General features: G+C 39.5%; 1 protein-coding gene across 1 annotated transcript in view; it reads left to right on the top strand.

Moving 5' to 3' along the window:
* Positions 1-22593, top strand: part of THSD4 (thrombospondin, type I, domain containing 4) — a 283839-nt gene that overhangs the window by 34083 nt on the left and 227163 nt on the right. Inside the window, exon 4 of the mRNA XM_009885750.1 lies at positions 2831-3260. Within this exon, the coding sequence (XP_009884052.1) occupies positions 2831-3260 (430 nt within the window). The remainder of the gene's footprint in view (positions 1-2830; positions 3261-22593) is intronic.

The following is a 22593-nucleotide window of genomic DNA, read 5'->3' as shown; positions in this document are numbered from 1 at the left end:
AGACAGGAACTAACGCTAAGAATGTTGTTACTGCTTTTGCTTCTTAGGAAGTGATGTTGGATTTGTGTTGCAGCAGTCAACCATTTTACAGGAAAAAATCCTGTCTTCCTTCAAAATTAAGTTTTTCTAATTTTTGCAGATAATTTGACGAGGTTCCAGCAGCTTTTGGACACTTGCTGCCTTCAACCATGGGTCCTTCTTTCAGTTACTAGTCAGTCTATGTTTAAGAGTATTATATGCCCATTTCATAATTCTTCCCAGGCTGAAGAATCTGAATTTATGTCACCATTTCTTGCCTGTCCTTCGTGAAGGGAAAAGTCCTTCAGTTCTTTTCAGTTTTGATTCATGACCCTGAACTGGAGATTAACAGTCAAACATAGGTCTCTTTTTTGACCTTTTGCGTGACCTCTCCTAGTTTGTCAGTCAGCAGTTCTTCCAGGTGGGTCAGACGATGCATCTGGGGGTTCTTCTCTGGAAGAGTCTAGTGCTTGTTGCTGCAAAGAATTTGGTATTCAGAAGGCTGCGACAGAGGCATATTCCTACCATTCTACTAATCTGCACATGGCTTATTGCTGAATTATTAGCAGCTTTGTCCTCCTGTTGATGAAAAATGCAAGCAACCTGACTGTAGATGAGAAATTCCAAAGGCTAATTTCAGTAGACCTGCCATCCTCTGTCTGCCCCTGCGAACCACCTCATGCAGTCTGTGCTCCCGCAACGAAGTGGTAACTGTCTCAATGCCAGCAGTTGTTGCCAAGGTTTGTATCTCAGACACTTCAAATTTGGTGTGGTCAGGTTGAGAAGAAAACTGCTGTCTGTAAGAGTCATGAGCAACTGGAGCAAGTAACAATAAGGAGTTGTATCTGTTTTCGCATATGAACCAATTTGCTCCAAAACCTAAGATACTTCATGAGAACTATGATACCAAAATGTTTTCAGAGTGCAAAATAGGACTAGAAATCTCATGAAAGACTTTGTTTGTTTGTTTTCCTCTTGCTCAGAAATGAAGAGTTATGTTAAAAACTAAAAATAACGGCAACGTAGGGGGAATCAATTTATTTGCCCATTAAAAAAACCTCAACAAACAAACATAACACAAAACTGTGCTTATTTAAATCAAGGTAGGTGTAGTCTCTACTTCTGAAATCATTCCTGTTCATAATTTCTCTTTCTTTTCTCTCCTTCCACTTACAGGAACCTTTTTTTTTTGTTCCTTAATGCCATTATACTACTTTACTGTAACTACCAAAACTCTACCTCAACAGTGACAATCACGGTCACAGAGCAGATTAACGGGTATAAACATCTCAAGAGTGCTGGTTGCTTATCTGCCAGGGTAAATCAACACTCTTGTTCACACATCCTTGAGCCAGGAAGATTGATTAAAAGCCCCACGTGGCTATAAAGCTAGAATGTTAAGTAAATGACTTCCAAGGTTCCCATGTAACAAGAGTCTTGAGAGAATATAAGACTTGGGAAGAAAACAAACACAAGACAAAACAAACCCAAGGAAGAGTCTCTTTGATCTGGTAGCTTTCTGACATCTGTAACACTTCAGTTCTTAGAAACTAAGTATGTCAATTTATAACCTCTGGTTTTCACTGTGGTTCAAGTCTATTTTATATATATTAAAAAATATAAATACATTTTATGGACAGAAAGAAAATTACCTTCTTTTAATGGCGTCTCCCTTCCTGAGCTGCAGCTGTATTCACACACTGTTCTGTGTGCAGATAAAATTCCAGGATTAACCCTCTTGGATGGTATAATCCAAATGTGCTATTATCCATTTTGTGATTTTTCACTTGTAATTTGGAGCTGAGTTTCTAGACTGAGTCCATTGTGTTGCTGTGAGTGTGCAGAGAGCAAAACTACCCTCCAGGGTGTACCAGCTGTTTGAGAGTGCTGATACAGGTGTAATATGGTCCAAAACACGGGGTCTTCAGTAAGTGAGAAGAGGTCTGTGAGTGAAAGTGCAGACCTGAAGCTTCTGTGATTAGTGCTGGGGGCTGTCAAGCTCTTGTGTAGCGTTTTAGTAATGTACACTGAAAGGTGGGCTTTTATCCTGCCAATAAATTGGGGGCTCGTGACTTATTAAGTCAATGTATTGCTAATCCTGGCTTTGTATATTTAAAATAAAAAAAAAAAGTAAATCTGCTGGCCAAAGAAAAGAAAATAAACTGTGTACAATAATAATATTTTCCCGCATTTGTCATCTTTTCCAGAGGCCTTTCAGTAATATTTTGATGTTCCTTATCCTTTTTCTGTTTCCATTTTTATTTCTTAAGTAGCAAATGAAGCAGAACCACTGGAGGCCTTTCAAATGGGTACAAAATGTTTAATGATCTTTGCCATACCAAATTCAAATTTTCTTCTGTCGCTATTCCAGTCCACAGTAGGGGTTTCCTGCTGTTATGTATCTCAAGCTCCTCAGAAACATGGTTATGAATTTTAGGAATATACGGTTTTGATTCTCTGAATTTCCATTTTAAAGGAGAGTCCTTGGCATTAAAACCACCTCCCCCCAAACTGCTACTTTATACCACACCTAACCATTTGCCTTTGCTAGTTGACGCTAAGTGACTTCCCGTGTGACTCTCAGCCGAAGAAGGCCCAGGATTCAGTTCAACCAGTGGACGACTTGAGAGATTCCCAATGCACCAAACAAGACTACGGGCTTGTACATGTTTTCTGTAAAATAGATTGAAATTTCTGGTTACCTGTTGTTTTGCAGTGAGTAACTTTGACAAATAACCAGTCATATAAGTATCTAAGTGCTCCTTCAGTTACAAATTCAGTAACTGTTTTCTCTGTCTTTCTCTGTTTTTAGAAGCAGAAACAGAAATCCTATCGGTCCAGGAAAGTATGGGTATGGAAAAGTGCCGTACATTTTACCTTTACAAACTGATACTGGTCAGCAGCCTCAGAAACTTCGGAGGCAGCGACAGTCATCAAGGAACCACGTATTCCACCAGAGTCCAAGTCTCATGAACGTTTACAGCCCGGCAGCTAGCCCTTCACTTCAGCATGGGAGTCTTTATCAAGAAGAAAGCGGGCCTCAGGCTGGACATCAAGTCCTTGGACCCTCAGTTTATCAGTCATCGTCATTCCCTGTATCGCAGAGCCTGTTTCAGAGCAGTGACTCGAACCATCACGGGGCTGCATCACCACAGGCAATCCAGGGCCAGCCCCAGCCTCAAAGGGCTGCAGCGATTGTGTGCGTTGGCGCGTACAAGCAATATAAACTCTGCAACACAAATGTGAGTCTGCTTTTCCTACATTGAATTTATTGGACAGCTGTTGGTTTTCCCTAGGATGCTAAATGTTCACATAGTCAAGAAGTTAAGTTGAGCATTGCTTTTTATTAATTTAATGAAATTTCTTGTGAACTTCTTTTAAAGTGTCTTGGAGAATACTAAAAGTAGATGCATAATGTTATAGTTACCTAATACCATACCTTCAAGGATTTTAAGCATTCACTAAACCTACCAGTACGTACAATTCTAACTTGATAGAGGGAGAAACCGCGTCACAGACAAGGTTAGTATTTTTCTGTGTAAGAAATGGAAAAATGGAGCTGGAGTAGAGCTTGTTATGAAGGCTCCCTACTTCCCAGTCCCGTTAGATAAGGCTGTCATTCTGGGAGTGCCGGTCATGCTCTAAATAGCATTTAGAGCCAGCACCCAGTAGCCTGGATCACTCCAGTGTCTTCCCAGGGTGCTGCGTGCATTCTGTGACAGATGCTGCTTTTACCAACATTCAAGCCCTACATGCTTTGATTTTTGGCTTCCTGGTTTATTTGAGAGAAAAATCTGTTCTGTGTTAATCTTTAAATGAAACTTACTCTGCTCTTACTTCATTCAAAAACGTTTGGCTGGGTGTAGCTCTCTGCTCTGGGGCTGTCTCCCATTCTATGTGGGAGGCTAGTGAGGTTTTGCTGTTTCTCCCCCCAGGCAATTTTCATCCTGCTAAAAATTTCAGTTTCTGGCTGTGTCATTTTAGTATTTCCTAAAGCATCTCTTCCTAATATTTGCATCTTATTTGGGCTACTAATCCAACTTAACGTTGTGAACTTGAAGAAGCTCATATTTGAATATTAGAAGCAGGATGTTCACGAGTGGTCTCAATACATTGACACAACAGGACGTATTTTTCTGGGTGGGTGCACATCTGAGTCTTCTGCCTCTTAGGAATCCTGTTTCATTTGGCGGAAGCCTGCGTAGTGGAGGTGTAGCAACAGAACATATGATCGGGGTAACAAAAACATGACCTAAGCAAATTAGATGAGTGCCTTTTTGCCTCTTTGCGTAGCAGTTATTACATTTGCTCTATGTATGAATAAAGTCCATTGATGGAGACTAGAGCAGTTGACTGAAGAGACTTGATGTCGAGAAAGTTTTAGTGCATTAGTCTGAAATGGAAAACATGAAAGGGCTAGTTTGAGCCTCTGAGAATAGTCTCTGGTACAGATTGCTCTTTTGAAAAACACTTTCTGTTTTTTGAAGGAAATGGGAAATGAACTTAGTGCAGGGCATTAATTTGGAAAGTTCTCTGTGCCGAATTTGCTCACTGGTATCCAAGCGATACACAAATGCCCCAGTCTTTATTTCCTCCCTTACTGCATCAAGGCAAAAAGTTGGATAGTATTCTGCCTGACTTAAGAAATGTAACAAAATTGTTTCCAGAAAAGATCTCTCGTCAGAGAGCGAGGGGTGAGAGGTGACAGGTTAGAAATGAGGTGGAAGAAAGAAGCAATCCCAGATGGCTGAAGTTATGGAGGAGGAAGGTTTGTAGGAGAAATTTGTTGAGAATGAGAGGTGGGCTGGAGAGAAGAGGGCTGTGAGCTTGTGAATTAGACAGTGGCGAGACGCGCAGGTCAGTATGATGAATGGTCTGGCCATCGGCAACTTTCTTTTGGTAGTAGGGGAACAGGAGTGAAAATATTTCACGTTAATTTTAGAAACTGCTGTTCAAACAGAAGACGTCAGTAGATGAAGAGGAAAAAATAGGTGAGCCTACTGTTGCTGCATCTTTGCCATTGTTGCATGTATAAACCCAGTTATTGGGAAATCATCACTTATATTACAGGAGATTTTAATAACCAAGAGAAATTGTAGATGATGCGGCTCCTCCTAGGCATGGAACTCTACATAGTGATATTTTTTATTTAATAACATTTCTCTTACCCTTGGAGAAGCTGTAATTGCTATTCAGGTTTTTTTTTCTCCCTAGAATGTGGTAATTAATATAATTATAAAAAAGAAGTTGCTAAGAACAGTTTTAGTATAAAGGGCAGGATGAGGGCAAAACAAGGCCGATAGTGTTTCACTTTGTTTGCTTGTTCTTCCTGATTAAATGCTTCTGCGCGTGGGCTTTAATTTAATTTATCGGCAGTGACATGTACCAGTCGTCCTGCCAGCATACAGAGAATAGTATCTTTTTCTTTCTTGTTCTTTTTTTCTTTTTTACTTCTTCCTGTAGCATACCAAGAATGAAAATCTCATTTATTCAGAGGAAAGTCTTCTGTTAACGGTTATCCTGGAGTTTAGCCACTCCCTCTACAGTTTCTCCTAAGGGCAGTTAATTAATAACAAATTAAGTCAATCTGCCTTGGTCCATTAGGTCATTTCCTCATTATTGTACCTTTATTGTTTTTTCATTAATAGCTGAACTCATTTTACATGACTGACAGCTTGATTCAGAAAAGTTAAACTTGTGGGTTTTGGTTAGAGAGAACCTCGGAAGTGCCTGTATTTGTTCAAGTGTTTCTAGAGGTCATTAAAACCTATTTTCGTATTGTACAAGCGGCTTCCCCTCTTCAGCACCTTGCACGTTGGCTTTGTGGCTGCTCAGCCTCGGCTGGTGTCACCTCCTCCAGCAGGAACCAGGCAGCAAATGTCTGTCCTTTACACATAAACACCACTGACGCATCTTCCCGAAACCGTAAGCTGTCTGCAGTGCAGTGAGATTCTTCAAATGGAGTCTGTATGGCTCCACATTGGGGGAGCGATGAGCAAATCTTCCCTACGTCCCCCTGCGTTAAAGGAAGGAGAATTGTAGGGGCGTGTGGGGAAAGCAGAATTTGAGTGCAAGCTCCTTTGCGTTGATTGTAACCAGAAAAAAAGGAAGCAACTCAAATGGAACATTTGTTTGAGCACTTTTTGTTATTAATTGTCTGAAGCATTGCCAAGTCACTAGCTCTTTGTAGAGTGTCTGAATGCGTGAGAATGTATTTGTAAATTAACTTCAGGCTGAGGGTTGCTTGGGCAGCCTAAAGGAAGCTTTCAGGGTTCTGGACATTCAAGCCTACTTGTTTTGCAGTGTCAATTTGGTGATACAGATTGCCCCTTTTTAAAGTCAATTTGATCTGATTTACTTTATTTTTTGTAAGACATAGAGTGAACTATGGCTTCTTGGTAAAGACATTAGGTCTTAACATATCCCTGTCCTTAATGTGCAGGGGCCTTATTGCAGCCTTTTGGTACTTATCGGGGGCTTGTACGAAAGATGGAGAGAGACTTTTTACCAGAGGCTGTGGTGTCAGGGGAAGGGGAACCATTTTAAACTAAAAGGGTGTGGGTTTAGATTGGACATAGGGAAGACATTTTTTATGATGACGGTGGTGAAAGATGTTGCCCAGAGAGGTGGAGATGCCCCATCCTTGGAAACATTGAAGGTCAGGTTCAACAGGGCTTTGAGCAACCTGGTCTAGTGGAAGGTGTCCCCTGCTCATTGCAGGGGGGTTGGACTAGGTGACCTTTATAGGTCCTTCCAACCCAAACCATTCTGTGATTCTATGTTGTCTGTGGTGGTGAGTTCAGGCTGGAAGGCCCCGCTTACCCTGACGGCTCGTTACCGCTCCTCTTCTGCAGTTCCCACTTTCCAAATTGCACCAATACAGTTGAGTCTGAAGTCGCATAGTAATCATGACCACCCAAATGCTCTGGTTAGAGAACCTGTAAAACAAAATCATGGCTGTTTTGGTGATTCCGTTACAGTGCAGCAAGGAGTATGGAAAAAATAAGCAGAGAAATCCATATATGAGTTTTACCGTGAAGAGCAATGCAAAATGGATGTAAAATCTAAATTGTCTTTAGCTATGGATTGAGGTATGTTTTTGACCAAGTTTATACCTTTACTTGTTTAGGAAATTGCAAAAAAGAAGCTAAAATCTATGACAGACTAATTGCTGGGAGCTCAGTGAGATATTTATAGATGCAGTTTTGCTGAGCTTGTCCAGTTTCATTCATAGTTGCTAGCTTGCCCACTGGTTCATATGGATTACGTTCATGTCTCCAGTTAGACTGCGTTAACTTTCCCAGTATTTTATGTGACTGCTACTTAGCAAGAAGTCAGTTGTGTTTTGGAGAAGTATCTAGATAGGATAAGAAAAGAATGTTTACTTTTACTTTCTTATCCTGACTCTCCAGCTGTACATACTGTTATTCTGGTAGGACACCTATAGAAAATCCAGCTTTTGGTTCCGAATAAGAGTTCGCTACTTGGATCTGTGCTCCTGTGTGCAGAGCACTTGAGAATGGAACCTCAGCAGGGAACGCAAAGTATCTGAAAAGACAGTTTTGGAAATGGAAAGAGGTCTAACGGTTGAAGAGAAGAGGTAAGGAAAAGGGCTCAGGGCCAATCCGCAGCTCTATCATGATGGGATAAATTAATATATTTAATTTCCTAAAGAATATTAACGATGATGATACTAATTTTGACTGGTGTGAGTTAAGACTTTTCTGTTGGAAGGCTTTTTTGGATGTGGAACCCTAATTAAATAGAATTGAAATGTTCTGCAGGAATGTGTTGAGCCCATTAAAAACTGATGTGCTTTTCTGTCACCGGAGCACATGGGTAGGCATTGGCAGGCTCCCTTGGCACCTGGGATCTCGGGCCATTTCACCAGCTTGCTGGCATTCTGCCCAAGTGTTTTTGAAAGTTTTCCACTCTATAGAAAAGGAAACATTTCCAACATTTCGAGTTTCTGCAAAGGTAGAAGTGGAAATGTTGAATTTTGTGTGGAACAGAAAATGTAGTTCCCAGACAGGTCTTTTCAGAAGTGATATGGGGTGCTGCCAGGGTGTGTGCACTCTTTAATATAGTTGAGATGCTCAAATACTGAGGTAAAGACAAATAGAAGACTAAGTATTTTTAAGAGAACTTTTTTTTTTTTTGAACTGAAAAGCCCCTTCTTATTCCCAAAGAGCTACTGTGTGGTTTATTTATTCTCATTTTGAGATTTGTGTAGAGTAGGTGTTTGACATAAGTGGCAAAGCGGGGTTATGATGACATATCTTTTCCTGAGGAAATTTAACCTTGACTTTATGTGAGGAATTTTCCCTGCAAACACTGTGGGATTGTATGTACGTTTGGTAGTCTGACATTCCGTGGGTGTATAGGAAACTTATTAAAAGCTTACATTACTTTGGGTTGTACTGTCCTTTCTTTGCCTGTTGATATTTGCAGCTGGATTTTATAAATATTAATTCAGAATGCGTTGCCACTAAAACAGGCTTAACTTACCAGGCACTGGCACAGAGATACCGCTCATAAAATGTCCTATGTCGTTTGATCAATTGTCCCTTGTATACAAAAGAGTCGTATAGAGACATCTTTGATAAAGCTCTTGGACCACAGCTGTTTGCTCAGCGTCTCTGCACTGTGGTTTTATGACATCCCCTTCAACAACTGAGAACCCCGCAATGGAAAATATTTTGCATTATGTTGTACTTATTAGAACTTAAATAATTATGGGAAACTGTCTCCCTTAAATCTTTCGGAAAAATATGCTGGGGTAACTTTACAAGCTCTATCGAAGAGTTTTATTCCACAAGTATGCTCTGTACTTGTGGCAATAACAGAACTCAAAGTTAGCTGTTTTACACAAATTAATTATTTCTAGGTTAATTACTTACTAATTACTTACTAATCTAGTAAAATGGTCATAATAAGGCTGAAATTGCACAATTCAGAAAATTTTGATGTCTAGAGGCTTATGGGTTTTAATTGAAAACTCAATTACTTACTGTGATGGATATATCTAAGTTATTTAAAACTAATTTAGCATGTAGGAGTCCAAGAGTCATGCTCTAATGCCCTGTTGTGCCAAGAACTATAAAAATACAGACCAAAAAGATAGGTGCAGGTAAAAATTTGGTAATGGCTACAATCGTAGCCTATATTCTCCAGGTCAGGGAGAAGTGACCCGGAGGATCTGTGATGTGTTTATGATGACTCTCTGCATTATACAGAAATGATGAGGTTTCTGCCTTTCTCCAAAGACAATTTAATAAGATATAAATAAAATACAGTAGAGCCTAGGATAGAATAAACACTTAAGGCAATTAAACAGAAATATTCCACTGGAAAATAAAGGTTGGGACTATGTATCAGTGATAAAAATCTACAAAATGTGCAAGGGCATTATCAGAAAGACACAGTAAGAAACTTAAATGTTCAATTTACATGTAGAGTAATTTTATTTTTTTTAAGGTGAGAAACACCAACATTACTGTAGTTAGTCAATGAAACCATCTTAACTCTGTCTTGTGTCGTGCAGAACAACCTTTTGAGGCATTTTGTGACATGCTTCTAGTTTGAGTTCTGATCTTTAATGAATGGCACCAACCTCTTTCATCCACGTTTTCCACTCAAATGTTATGGAGGAAGTTGGATTCACACCGTAAATTTGGAAAATCTGTAGCGGGGGCCTATGCTGACTGCAATTACGTTTACTAAGTAGACAGTAGTATTGCTTTTGAAGCAGTGGTCATACATAACTTAAATTAAATCTGAAGTATCTCAAACCATTATGAATAGAGCTCACAACAATGTACCGTTGTTCAAGTTCTCTCCATGTAAAAATCCCCCCTCTTGTAAAAATGTCCAAATAATCCGTGCAATGTTCAACCTAAGTTTTCAACTTCTTTCTTGTATTTCGTGGTATTGCTCTGAAATATCTTAGGGAATTCTCTTTGTCTGTTCTTGTTGTTTATACATGGTAGAGTTTCCATATTTTAGCATAAGAGTTAGCCAATTCATGTGCGTTTAGCACCATTAGTATGTTTGGGGTTTTGCTTGAGCACTCTGGGAGCTGAATTTGCCCGAGGCATTGTTAACTTCCCAATATATGATATATGTTTTCTTGATATTTTTTTTTTTTTAATGTACAGAAGTACTTCAGAAGGTATGGTTAACAGTAGTACCTCAATATTTTATGACACTGCAGGAAGCATTGAGCAGCATTTTTAATCTGTGAGGTTTATTTTGAAGTTCTGAGCTGGTTAAATGGGTTACATAATGAAATTGGAGAAGTCTGTGTACTTTTTGAAGTTGGGCGAATTTGTAAGTAAGAATTGCCGAACATTCAGACCCTCGTTTATGTGTAGCAATAACGTGATATAAAAATGTAAATAATTCATCTAAGTGCCTCAAAATCAAAACCAAAAGGCATATCAGTTGGCTAAACTATTTGTTTCCTCTCTTGCCGGTGAACTACGAATGGTAGGTTTCATGTAGCCATTGAAATTGTCCGAGAAGTTCCCTTTCTAATTCTTAGAGTAAATGGAACGCATATGTCACAGAGGAGAGGCAAGGGGGAAAAGATCCACAGTTATCCGATCACTTCATCAGTTTTGAATAGCAGTATTAGCACTTAAAATATTGTGGAGTGATTCAGAAACTTCATTCAGATGCTCGTCGAAGTAAAGCCCTTTTTTTTTTCGTTCCGCAATAAAACATGACTGCAGGGTGATTTAGATGCACTGCCTGGTGCCAAGTTTTAAAGAGGAAACTAATCAAGGAAAATTGTGACTTCAGAGTTGCAACCAGACGGTTGCATTCCTGACATATTTGTAGATTTGTTTAATAGGGTACTGTAAATTTGAGTAGTTGTCATTTATCAATATAGACAAGTGTTGTGGGAGATATTTTAAGGCATTCCAGCTTGTCTTTGTTTTTTTTGTCGATGGATATTGACAAAAGTCTTTGTCTGAAATTCCGGTGCATAATTATTCAACACTCCTCTAATTTGAACAAGAAGTTGCTTTTTATTCATATGTTAGTTTAATTGCATCCAGGTTTTTGAAGTAGAAGAAGCTGCAGATGTCTAGAAACTTTGATCAGGGGAAATCCCTTGAATTAATTTATGAATAATATTTTTAAAATGTTTTTATGGACATTTGTTAACTATTCCCATTAATTACAGGTATAGAAAGCACCTACTGACAGATGTCAGCATCTGCTTTGGTGCATGAAAGGAGTAATTTTTTCCTGGTATTTTTAGGAGATTAGTTCAGTACTGCTGATAACAATGAGCAAGTTTAAGAGGCATTTTCAAGCCAGATAGCAGGGAAAGAACATAAATTACATGACTACAGGAACTTGCAGTGAAAGTACCCACCAGTACAATCCCAGTACTCTCCTGCACTGGCTCAGGTGACTGGAGGAAGACAGAAGTGCAGGAGAAGCTGCCAAAGTTAAGCTAAGGGTGCTGAAGGAGAAGTGATCTGTTAGCAATGCCATTGCTAGATTTTTTAGGTTTGTGGGTTTTTTTTTAATTTTAGATTTTTAAGCAGGGCTTGAAAACAGCAAATGGCCAAAACTCATGTAGAAAGTTAGGAAACAAATGTAAGGTTACCTCTAGCAAGCATGTGTTCCTTTGCCTAACCACAGAATAGTTGTGTTGGTCCAAACCCTGTCCCCTAGAAGTGGTGGAAATGGAAGTTGGCGCTACATGCCCTGTCACGCTCGGAACAGTTAAATGAGACTTTTGCATGTGATAAGTTAAGAGCTAACTGCATACAGAGCAATGCGAACCCCAGAAATAATTAAAGCAGTGATGATATTAAAAAAGCAAAAAAAAATTCATCAGGCTGTGGTGCTGTGTCTCATCTTTGCTAGTACTTCATCAAGCGTGCTGTGTGTTTGTCCAGAAATAACACCTTTGTGGGCAGCATATTGCACATGTAGAGACATGCAAGTGTAATTAATAAACCAGAGTTTCTTTCTAGTGGTAGGTTGGTAAGGCTGTTTGTCTTCAAACTCTTCACTTACATTTGTGGAAAAGCCAATCCTGTGTATTTTATATCTGTCACGGCAGTGGGCGGGTGATCCGTAGGGGGAAGAAGCGGGGGAAAGATCCCCTGCCTCGTTCCGCAAACTGTCTTTGGTTTTTGGCTTCAACACTCAGGAGCATTCCCAGCCAAGCAATGTACTATTTTCTTTTTCTGTATTTCTGTTTGTGTTAGCATTTGTTAAAGATAGCAAGGATACTAATTAACTTGACGGCTGTTTTGAGACCTCAGTTTGGGGCACTTTTTGATGACAATTTTTTGTGATGGTGTGTAGTTTTACTTTGAGCAGCAAAGTGCCATTAAAAAGACTCTCTTAATGTGACAAAGCACGAAGGTTTAGAGACTTTAGAACTAGAGTTTTGTCAACAATCCTATGGTAACTCTTGTGTGTTAAGAAAATTATTTAATTACCTGGTAATACATTATTTTGCCCCAGGGTCCCTGCATAGATCAACAGCTTAGTTATTAGTGATACACTACTCAATGTTATTCTCTTTATTATTCCGCCTTTGGCTTAAAAATCATCCTTGCAGAAGATAAGAAAAAATGGCTTCTTTAAGGACTAGTAGTGGGTACTATTACTGGAGTGTTTGACCTCACATTCACATAGCTGCTGTGTGACAGCAAGATCTAATCTCTATTGTAAGAAAGGGAGCTGAGATGTGGAAGAAGGAGTTTTAAAAGAAGTGTTCAATAATTTAATGCCCCATGTTGAGTAATTTGGATTGGGTATTTTTTTTCCCTTGTTCAGTATCATATTTGTTACTTGACAATAGTGAAAGCAAAATTTGCATTAGGCAAAACTGTAATTATGATTTGACATCTCATCTGCAAATCAGATCCAGAGGTTTTCAGTCAGACCCCCAAAACAGAAAGTATGTCGTTTACAAACTGAGAAAGGACTGGATTAGGTAAATTGCATGACAGGTGACATTTTCTCCCCCAAAACTGGTAGAGTAGCTAGTTCCAGAAACTGCAGAATATCTTTCCTGTTCCTTATTCTACATGTCCATTGGATACCTACTAGCTTCTACAGTGAATGAGACAGAGATTATGTAAGTAACTCTTCTGACGAAACATTCCCGATTCATCCCCTGAGGAAGTCCATTCCTCACACTGAATGAGTCATAGATCATGTGGAAAAAATAGTATGTAATCCTATAGTTGAGAATGGACCTCGCAGGCAAAAAGAGCCAAATTATATAGCAATTGTATGGCCAATCTCTTCTAGGTTGAGGTTAAACTTTCTTTTAATGTCCTGTGACTTACTGGATGTAACTTTATAGTTTTAGAACAAAACCAAAAAAGCCTTCAAAACTAGACTGCCATCATGTGATACATCACAATTCACAGGACTGCTCAGACCATTGCAGTTGAGCCAACGGTAGAAGGAATTTACCCTCTACCAGTACTACAGGGCAATGAAAATGCTTTGCCGTGATGTTCACAGGTTTTTCTCACCATAGGTGTTTCTGCCTTTCCTCCAAATACGGCCCACCTCTGCCCCTTCCCCCTGGCAGAAGCTGTCCCTCAGTATTTTCTCGCTCAGTCACACTTCTCACTTTCTTAATACCTTGTCCAGTATTTTCCATCTCTTCTCCCCGTCTCTTCTGCCTCCGGTCCGTCCTTCTCTTACTTAAGTTCCCCAGCTTCTCTCCAGTTTCACTTTCTTCTCGGTTCCTTCTTCAGCTGACTCGCTCATCCAGTCTCACCTCTTGAATCCCAGTCCCGAGATTTATCCAAGTTTTTCCAAAGTATTCCATGCATTTTAGGTACAGGTGTTTGTATTAGGCTGCTTCCTTGCTTCGTCCATGCTGCCTGCAAGAGGCTCAAGGGTTATTAAGAGCAGGAGCGAGATGTCTTGCTTTCATTTCCAGTGCCTGCCCCTAACGCAGACTGCAGGAGCATGTACCAGTAATTGCTGGAAAACTTCTCAGCCTGTTAGCCTCAGATGTGGAACACGCTCCTTGTAAACAGATTGTTCCAGTAGTTTAGCTGCAAAACTTTAGCAAGTTTTGACTGAACGTGTCCAAAGTATGATTATCAGAATTTTTTTCAAAATCTTGTGGCCTGGCTCTATTTGGGTAGATTGCCATATAAAAGGCAGAGGATGCATTCTTGATGAAAAACCACTTTCCTGGCTGACTTCATTTCGCTCATTAAAATAAAACAGGCACGTATATTTTGAAAAAAAAAAAAAATCAGAATATTTGAAGCATGGGAAAAACATAATAAGCTTCTTGCCTCTCATTTTCCTTCAGACTCATTCTTGGATGAAATACTTCAGTCAAAAAAATGAGACTAAGACCGATACCAGAAGTGGAAAGTTTTAGTCTGAATGGTTAAAGTTTGATGAACTCATAAGTAAACAGACAGTGCTACCAGCAGTAGCTATACCAGCATTGTAAAGTATGGGAAATGTATCTGCTAGTTAGTTTAAGGTGCCTTTTTTTTTGTTCTTTTAACTGGTATAACCTAGGAAGAAAGTATATATTGCAGAAACAGTGTAAATGTGTTGTTTCAGAAACTCATTTTTGATGGAAACAAGAACTCTAAAATATGAATAATGCTGTAATTTCTGTTACACCTGGCTCCTGCAAGTGCATAGTAATTTTTAAGTTACATTTACAGTGCTCTACAACTGTTCACCTTTTGTGGAAAACTAATTGTTCCACATTGTAGGTCTTTTTTTTTTTTTTAACAAAAAAACCCCAAAATGCATTCTCTCAATGGACTTACCAGAATTCACCCTAGGTGTAGTGACATCTGTACATTTGTGCCTGTATGTTTCTGCCTCATATAACACTGCATAAACATTTCTGTTGCCTGGTTGTCACTTAGAATAGAGATCCTTCTGTAAGAGTATTGTGATTATTGCTGTAATCAGAATTTTTAATTACTAAAGTGGAATACCATAGTATTACAAATCAGAAACTTTCCTAAACTTTCAGCCTTTCTGCTGGAACCATTCAGGTAGTCCCTCCTCCCACACAAAGGCCAGTCATTTAAATGGAATGCATGCAATTGAATTTCCATTTAAATTGATTAGGCTTTAATATAGAAAAAATAATATAGGAAAATAGAGGATTATTCCCGTGTACTGATGAAGCTGGCAGAATGAAAGAGTGGAGTAGTGAAACCTCTGTGACATAAAGACTGTACCCCAGAAACAATAGGCTGCTCCAAGAACAATGTTTTTTAAAAATGAAATAAAATACTGCTGGAAACCTTAGAATAGATGTTTTATCATATTGGCATAATTTTCTATGAACTACGAGCACTAGATACATCATCTTTGCTTTAAGTCTATTGATTTCACTGGAGTTGCGTCAAGTACGAGTTGGTCTCAGGGTCTTTCAAAGCTGATACTGGTGGTGCCTTTCAAAAAGGGTTTTGGAGTTGCTGATTTTTCTAGTATAAAGAATACTACTACTATGATATTAAAGCCCTTAGTGCAATAAACCTCACATTTTCTGAGGAGGACTCTTAAAACATGCTCTGTTTTTCAGATGTGTTGGAACAATGTAGACAGATGAGGCACTGAATCTGCAGCGAGGCGTAAAACTTCCATGTTAAGGCATTTTTCAGACTTTGAGCCAGGTTGTGTGAAATGGAAATAACTTTTCATTGATTTCCCATTAAATGAGGCAACATTGTGTGGTTTAAGCACCTTGAGTGTTATGTAGTGTTTCTATAAATAGGTAGTTGAATGGAGGAATTCTTGTATTTGGTGGATTTTTTTATGCAGCATATTTATATAGAAAAAGGATACCACTGCTGAGACTGAGAACAGCCGTTGTACAAAGTAGTTATGATTTCTGTTGCAAATGCCAAGCTTTTGATGCTTGATTGGGATCACGTAAAGAATATCCTGTGAGCGCTCCGGTCTCGATACTGAAGTACTTCTTCGCTCGGGGAACTGGGCACTAAAAGAAATTTGGGACAGTAAAATAGTAACTACATTTTGAAAAAAAAGGCTTTGGAATGAGTCGATAGTCATCTGGTCTTTTGCTGGATCAAAAAAAGACTTGCAACAGTCAACCGACTAGATCGTTGGCAGGTGTGAGTTGACATAGCTCTGACTTCCATAGCATGCTTGCGTATCGCTTTACACCAGATGATACTCTGTTCCAGCATGGTCTGTTTTCAGTATTTGTCTTCCAGTTTCTAATTGTTAAACTTAAATATTGTAGAAACCAATTCTTGTTTCTCAGATTGCTTGTTTGGTTGTTTGGTTGGGTTTTTTTGGAATAGCATTTGTAAAATTTCAGCAATAAACAGAAATGGATTATTTCCTTGACACATTTTTGGTACTACCGAGGAACTGAACTGTTAATTTCCTTGCTATAGCTCTTCGGTGAGCCCCTCCTGAGCTTGTAGTGCCAAACGCTTCCAGTCATGCACATTAGATCAGTGCAGATGCCTTCTGTGGGATGGATGAGTGGGTAATATTTTGTTTAAAACCAAAGATAGACTTGAACCTTTTACAGGTTATTGAAAATCTTAAATAATATAAGTTACTTCAATCTAATCAGATGGATTTGCCCATGAGAATTAAAAAAAAACTCACAAACCTATAAAGTTAAGCAGAAATACTTCTTTTTCCATCTGTTGGGTTGATCTTTCTTCTCCATCATTAGACATACTGTGTTTTCAGCTGTAAAGTACTATGGAAGGGAAAAAAGGTAAAGCAGTAATAAATGCAATTGCCACATTATGCAGCAATGCCTTATTTTTCTGACACATTGCGATTAGGTTTGGGTAACACTTCAAAGATGTTTCTGGTTAAATTCGGAGGACTTTGTTAGTTCAAAGCTGAAATCATTAATGGAAAAAAGGATTCTTAATTTCCAGAGTGAGATGGTAGCAGTTCCCTCACCTGGCAGTGGGAGCCAGCATCTTCCCCGGGGAAGGCAGGTGCCCTGGTGTGCAGCTCTGCCACGGACCATCTTCCTTGTTCCAAACACAAGCTCGTGGCTAGCTGAATGGGATCTGGGCAGAAATATGATGATTTTACGTTGTGCACGTGTCTAAGGTCTTTTCCATCTATGACAGGGAGCCCCCTTGAAAGCAGCGAGGGAAGAGAGAAAGGCTGTGACCCTGTATTGCTTGCTCCCTTAGACTGCACCGCTTCTGAATCTCTCTCTGGTTAGTAGAGAAAGTTAGTAGTTTGTGATGCTTGTCATAACTAAGCTTGATCTCCTTTGCAACAGACACGGAGGTGTAAATTCATTGCTTGAGGAAGTGCTGAGATTGCAGCAATACAGGTGCTTTTCCTCATAAACTTGTCCAGATACCACTGCATTCACAGGTGTTAATTTTAATTCCATGTCAAGCCAGACATTTATAGTATACTGTCTGTGGTCGTGGACTCTAACTAGAGCTGGCTAGCACTATTTTTACTGCAGAGCTGTTCTTCACATAATTTATGCGTTTCAAAGTTTCTTGCATATTTTTGTTTTTCAGAAGCATAAATTCCATTTTAATAAAAGTAGGCCTGATATTTTGTGCCACAGCTATCTAGATGCGTTTAATATACCTTATTTCTTTTATTAGTTGGCAGACAATTGTCTTCATGTTCTGTTACTATTTTTAAAAATTAGAGCTATTGGGGGAATAAAAGAGTCTCCAGTAGTGGAAATGGATCTGTTGCTGTCTTTCAGTCTGTGTTTAGCTAGACAAAATTAGGTTGCCTTGGTTCTACGTAACGCTGATTAGGGCATGCATGGTCCTTGGCAATGCAAAGAGAAACAACTTAGGAGAAGAATTAAAATTTGAAGGACCTCAGGTTCCTCTTTCAGATACGGGCATGGAGCTTCCATAGATTTCAGGAGGAACAAGGCATCAGCACTTCAGAGCAGAAGTTCACTGCGGACGTGGTGGACTGTTGTGTCAAGAACTGGAATTTATCTAGTACGCATATTGCAAGGATGTGCCACTTTTAAGAGTATGCTCTGAAAATGAAAGAAGAATCTTCAGATTCCTGTTTCAGAAACAAGTATTTTAATTATTTCTTATTGGAGATGTGTTTCTCCTTTGGAACGTCAAAGGATTAATATGATTAGATAGTACCACTGCAGAAATGAAAACTACAGTCCAACTAGCTTACGTGGGCTTAACCTAATATATAGTATTGCACACATAAAAAATATTAATTATGAATTATGCCTGAGCCCGGGAAATCCAGAAAGACTATGGGGCCTTGGAAAAAGAGTTTTCCAGTTACTGCAGGTCATAAGAATGAAACAGTGCCAAAAATCTTAGTCAATGGTTTAATTGCCTTTAGAGGTGATTTCAGGATCAAAATGGCTCATTTCTGCATTTCCAGAAGTGCGTTATCTCAGGGCAGCTTTGGAACAGTGTTCCTTATGGCAGGCGTGTATCCAGTGTGAGCGCACGTCTGCTGGCAGAATGATCCTTTTCTGGGGTTTTGCCAACACTTAATTGGTTAACCAAAGTGTCAAAGATTTGTTAAAAGCCTTTGCTTTTCAAATGTTTCCCAAAAGCTAAAAAGCAACTAGGGTGGTTTCTTTGTTTTACACTCGTAGCTGTACTAGCAGCTCATTTTAAGAAAGCTGTAATGGTACATGACAAAGGAAGTACTGTGTGTTGCTGTCCCTCAGAATACTTTCATACCTGCATATCTCCGATGAAATTGAGGCATAAATAAAGCTGCTGTTTCGGAAGTGCAAAGTTTCTATCAACTGCAGATGCAGTGCATTTCAGGAAATTTGGCCTGAGGTCCCAAAACACAAAGGCATACTTCTAAAATGCTTTTGTCTTAAGCGCTGCCAGCCTCATCAGTGCGGTGCTGTGCTGCTGCTGTTCCTTTCGTGCTCTGAAAGGATGGGAAGAAACGTTGGCCGAGATGTCCTACTCATTGAAACAGCCACTTCAAAACAGCCCTGGAAGCTTTGAAAGAGTCTTACCTTATGTGAAAGCATCCGGCTCTTGGAAGGTACTTAGCTGAATAAAGTCCCGTGTGCTTAATATATAGCATTGTTTTTTCCAGGTGGCATATTTTAAGTAGGAGAGACGTCATCTGAAAACATACAAAATTATAGATTCTAGACGCTGTTTCTAATTTTACCGTGCACAACAGAATGAATACTAATTAAAAAAAACCCAATCCTTGCACAGCAGAGAGTATAATAATTTACATCTGCCTCTACACGATGGAATCTGAGATTTATCTTAGTAGATGCAACATATACTTTTTGCTGATCTGGCCTTCACAGACCTGGTTTAAAAAGGAGATTTTATTTCTTTTTTTACAAACATCCAAAGAAGTCGTCCTGGTTTTTTTGTCAAAACCTCTATGAAAAACTTTAGATAACTCCCTTAGTAATCACAAAACAAAATGAAGTTTTTGAAGAAAAAATGAAACTCCAGATCTATTGTTAACAAAACAGTGAATCAAAGTCAACATTTTGTTTTCCAGAAAATTATTTTCTCATCCCTACCTGGCAGTAGCATCCTGATGGCCTCGTGTCACTGAGGGGGGACCCAAGGATAATCACACAATAAGGTTAAAATATTTTAGCAAGGTTCATTCCGAAAGCCTCTGGAAGATTTTGGAAGGAGATCCAGGTTGTTTAAATTCTAGTAGTGTGGCTTAGCCACAGGAGCATCCTTCATCTGTAAACATGCCAACGTGCCCGCTTTTAAAGTGAAATTGCTCTTGGTTGGGCAGAGGGTCGAGAGGGGTGTAGGGACGGTGCCGAGGGCAGTGCCTGGCGGGACCTGCAACGGGGGCCCCAGCCCATGCTGCCGGGGACGGGGCTGTAGCACAGCCTGGCGCTCTCCTTCCTCGCCTTCCGGCATCTCCTGGTGTGGGAACTGGGAAGTAGATGAGGAATGCCATAACGTATAGTGGTTAGACACTGTAAATACGAGCCTTCTTTGGGGTTGTCATCTTCTTGTCACAGGTGTTCGTTGCTGTCCTTTAGGAGTTTTATAGCCAAGCTATATGTGTTTGTGACAGAAATAGTAATTAAATACAAGTGTAAAAATAGGTTATGCTCTCAAGGAATAAATAAAAAATTACAGAAACCTCTATGCTAAAGTTTCACTTTTGGTTGTACAGGGTCATACTTTTTTGTTTTGTTGATAACAGTGTATTTTCTGCCTGAAAGATGTACTAAAAAGCCAGCGAGGCCAAGAGAAAGTGCCTGCCACTCATCGCTCTTCTGAAAAAGGCTCAAGGATTTCATTTTCAAGGGGGCTGAGCAGTAGGAGGTGTAAAACTGTCATTTTGTTCAGCTATTCATTAAGAACTGAGGTGAGGTTAATAAACAATGTATAGGTGTTAACTATTGTTAACCTTGTAGTTACCTCTTTCATAAAATATTTTAAAAAGACATTTAAAAATAAAAATGAGTATAACCTGCATAAAGAATAATGGAAAGAGGTTTTGCTGACCAGGTCACACTCAAAAATTTTTACTCAAAATTTTATTTTGTGATTGAACTTTGATGAAAGAAATGGAAGAAGGACAACTGAGTTGGGACTTTTAAAGTAGCAGGGATGTTACAGGGTTAGGCTTTTCTTCTGATTTCAGCTTGATCCAGGCAGGGTTTAGCGTATTTGTCAGCCCTTTGTCCTGCTTTAAAGCAGTGGGGCTCTGTCCTGTGGGCAACTTTCAGTAAGCTTAAAACCAGAAATTGTAGCTATATAAAAATGATCTTACAAGGGGCGGGTGTCACTATTTTTTGGCAACAGCAATGAATATTTTGATCTTTTTATTCATATGCTGTCTGCAGTTGGTATGAACGGGGTGTCCAGGAAATGGTTTCTGAGCCAGAAATACTGGTACACAAGAGCACGAGCTCAAGGCTCAGAAAAGGAAAAACAAGAAACAACAAAACTTCACAATAGACTGTCAGAAAATGTGTGCCAAAAGAAAGGGAAAAGCGTTCCAAAAAGAAACCCTTCAGGCTGGGTTCTTTGCTGATGCAAACTGATGTCGTTCTGCTGTAATTTAATGTAGTGACCTTAATTTATGCCAGCTCAGGTTCTGTCCCTTCACCTTTAGGATATGTGCTGTAATTGGTTTCCCTGAAAAATGCCCCCTTCCGAGCCTGGGTGGGTTGGCGTGGTGGAGCTGCCCTTGCTGCGCTGCTGTGTCACAGATGCAAGGATGCGTGTGTCCGTTGTGGGAACAGAGCTTTGCTTTCTGCATGTGGCACTGGCAAGACTTTTGGTCCCACCCTTCCAATGGAGTTGGGTGGCGCACAGGCCTATTTTCAAGGACGCTCTTTTTGTTTGTTTTTTTTATTAGAGGGTTTGTTGAGAAAAGCGATATTTCCATGTAGTGGGAGATCTCGGAAGGGTGGGCGAACAAAGCACAGATGGCTTTTTGGCCAGAAACAGTATTTATTCTAGAAGATTTGTTACTGTGATTCTCCGAGAAGATAAAGTAGTCCGTGAACCTTCCCCCAAGCATGTCTTTGGTGCAGTTTATAGCCCACTTGAAAACTCTTGACTTTGTCTCACTGACTCAGTTACAAACATCTTCATCTATAGATGGTGGACACAAAGCAAGAATTCCCCTGGGACTTCTGGTGTGGCTTTCACTGCAAAGGCGACCAATCTTTCCCCCTATACAAATATAATAGTAGTTGCAACAAGAGCTCTTACTGATTCTCTTGCTGTTCCCTTCAAAACCACAGTTATTTAGGCATGCTGCTTTCATATAATATTGTCTCTAGTTTTCCTTTGAAACCTTTCTCTTATAGTAAAAATATTCTGCTCTAGTCCAGTTCTTGAATAGTGTTTTCAATAGCCATTTTGATCATCTAAAGGCTACCCCAAAAAATTGCATGTGTGACCAAAGCTTGCCGATTTTCTCCAAGCATAGAAATTGTTCTAATTAATCCCCCGCCTTTTCTGGAAATCTTTCTCCTCTCTGTGTGTGCCCACACGCAGAGTAGTCTTTTGCTGTAACCGCTGTAGTGTGAGGATACAGGCAGAACAAAGTAATTAAGTATTTAAGAATTTGACTTGTATTTACTTTTGAAATCTGCTTCGCATCTAACAAGGCTTGTCTGCCAAAGGCTTGCATTGCAGGTGACCTAATAAATGATGTTACTTCTATCTGTAGAACTTGCTCTGCCTCAATACGCGTGCACGTGTGTGTGTGTACGCGCGTGCATGCACGCACGCCCCTGTATATATGAAGCTTTTCCACTATTTAGCTTCAAGAACCCTGAAGCTAGCATATGAAGGCAGAAGTTCAAGTACAAAACAATGCAACAACTGTAATAGCAGCAGGTAGAAATAAAAAAGAAAAAGTAATATGGTATTGAAGCAGAGGATGAGAATACGAAGCCGGTGTGGCCAGCTTTAAATAAGTTATGCAAGCATGTACGTTAAGTGTTTCAACTCTGTTGAATCTGAGCCCAGAAAATTAAAAATGAAAAATGGGAAGCTATTGTGGAAAGGAAATGATTCAGATCTAATTTACTGAGTTTATCTTGAAGTGTCGTCTTTTTGCTGAGGAAAATGACAGCTCAAT

The sequence above is a fragment of the Charadrius vociferus genome, unplaced genomic scaffold (assembly GCF_000708025.1).
Source record: "Charadrius vociferus isolate BGI_N301 unplaced genomic scaffold, ASM70802v2 scaffold325, whole genome shotgun sequence".
In the NCBI taxonomy this organism is placed as follows: Eukaryota; Metazoa; Chordata; class Aves; order Charadriiformes; family Charadriidae; genus Charadrius; species Charadrius vociferus.
Note: the sequence above shows the minus strand (reverse complement) of the source record. Positions and strands in the feature narration are given on the sequence as shown.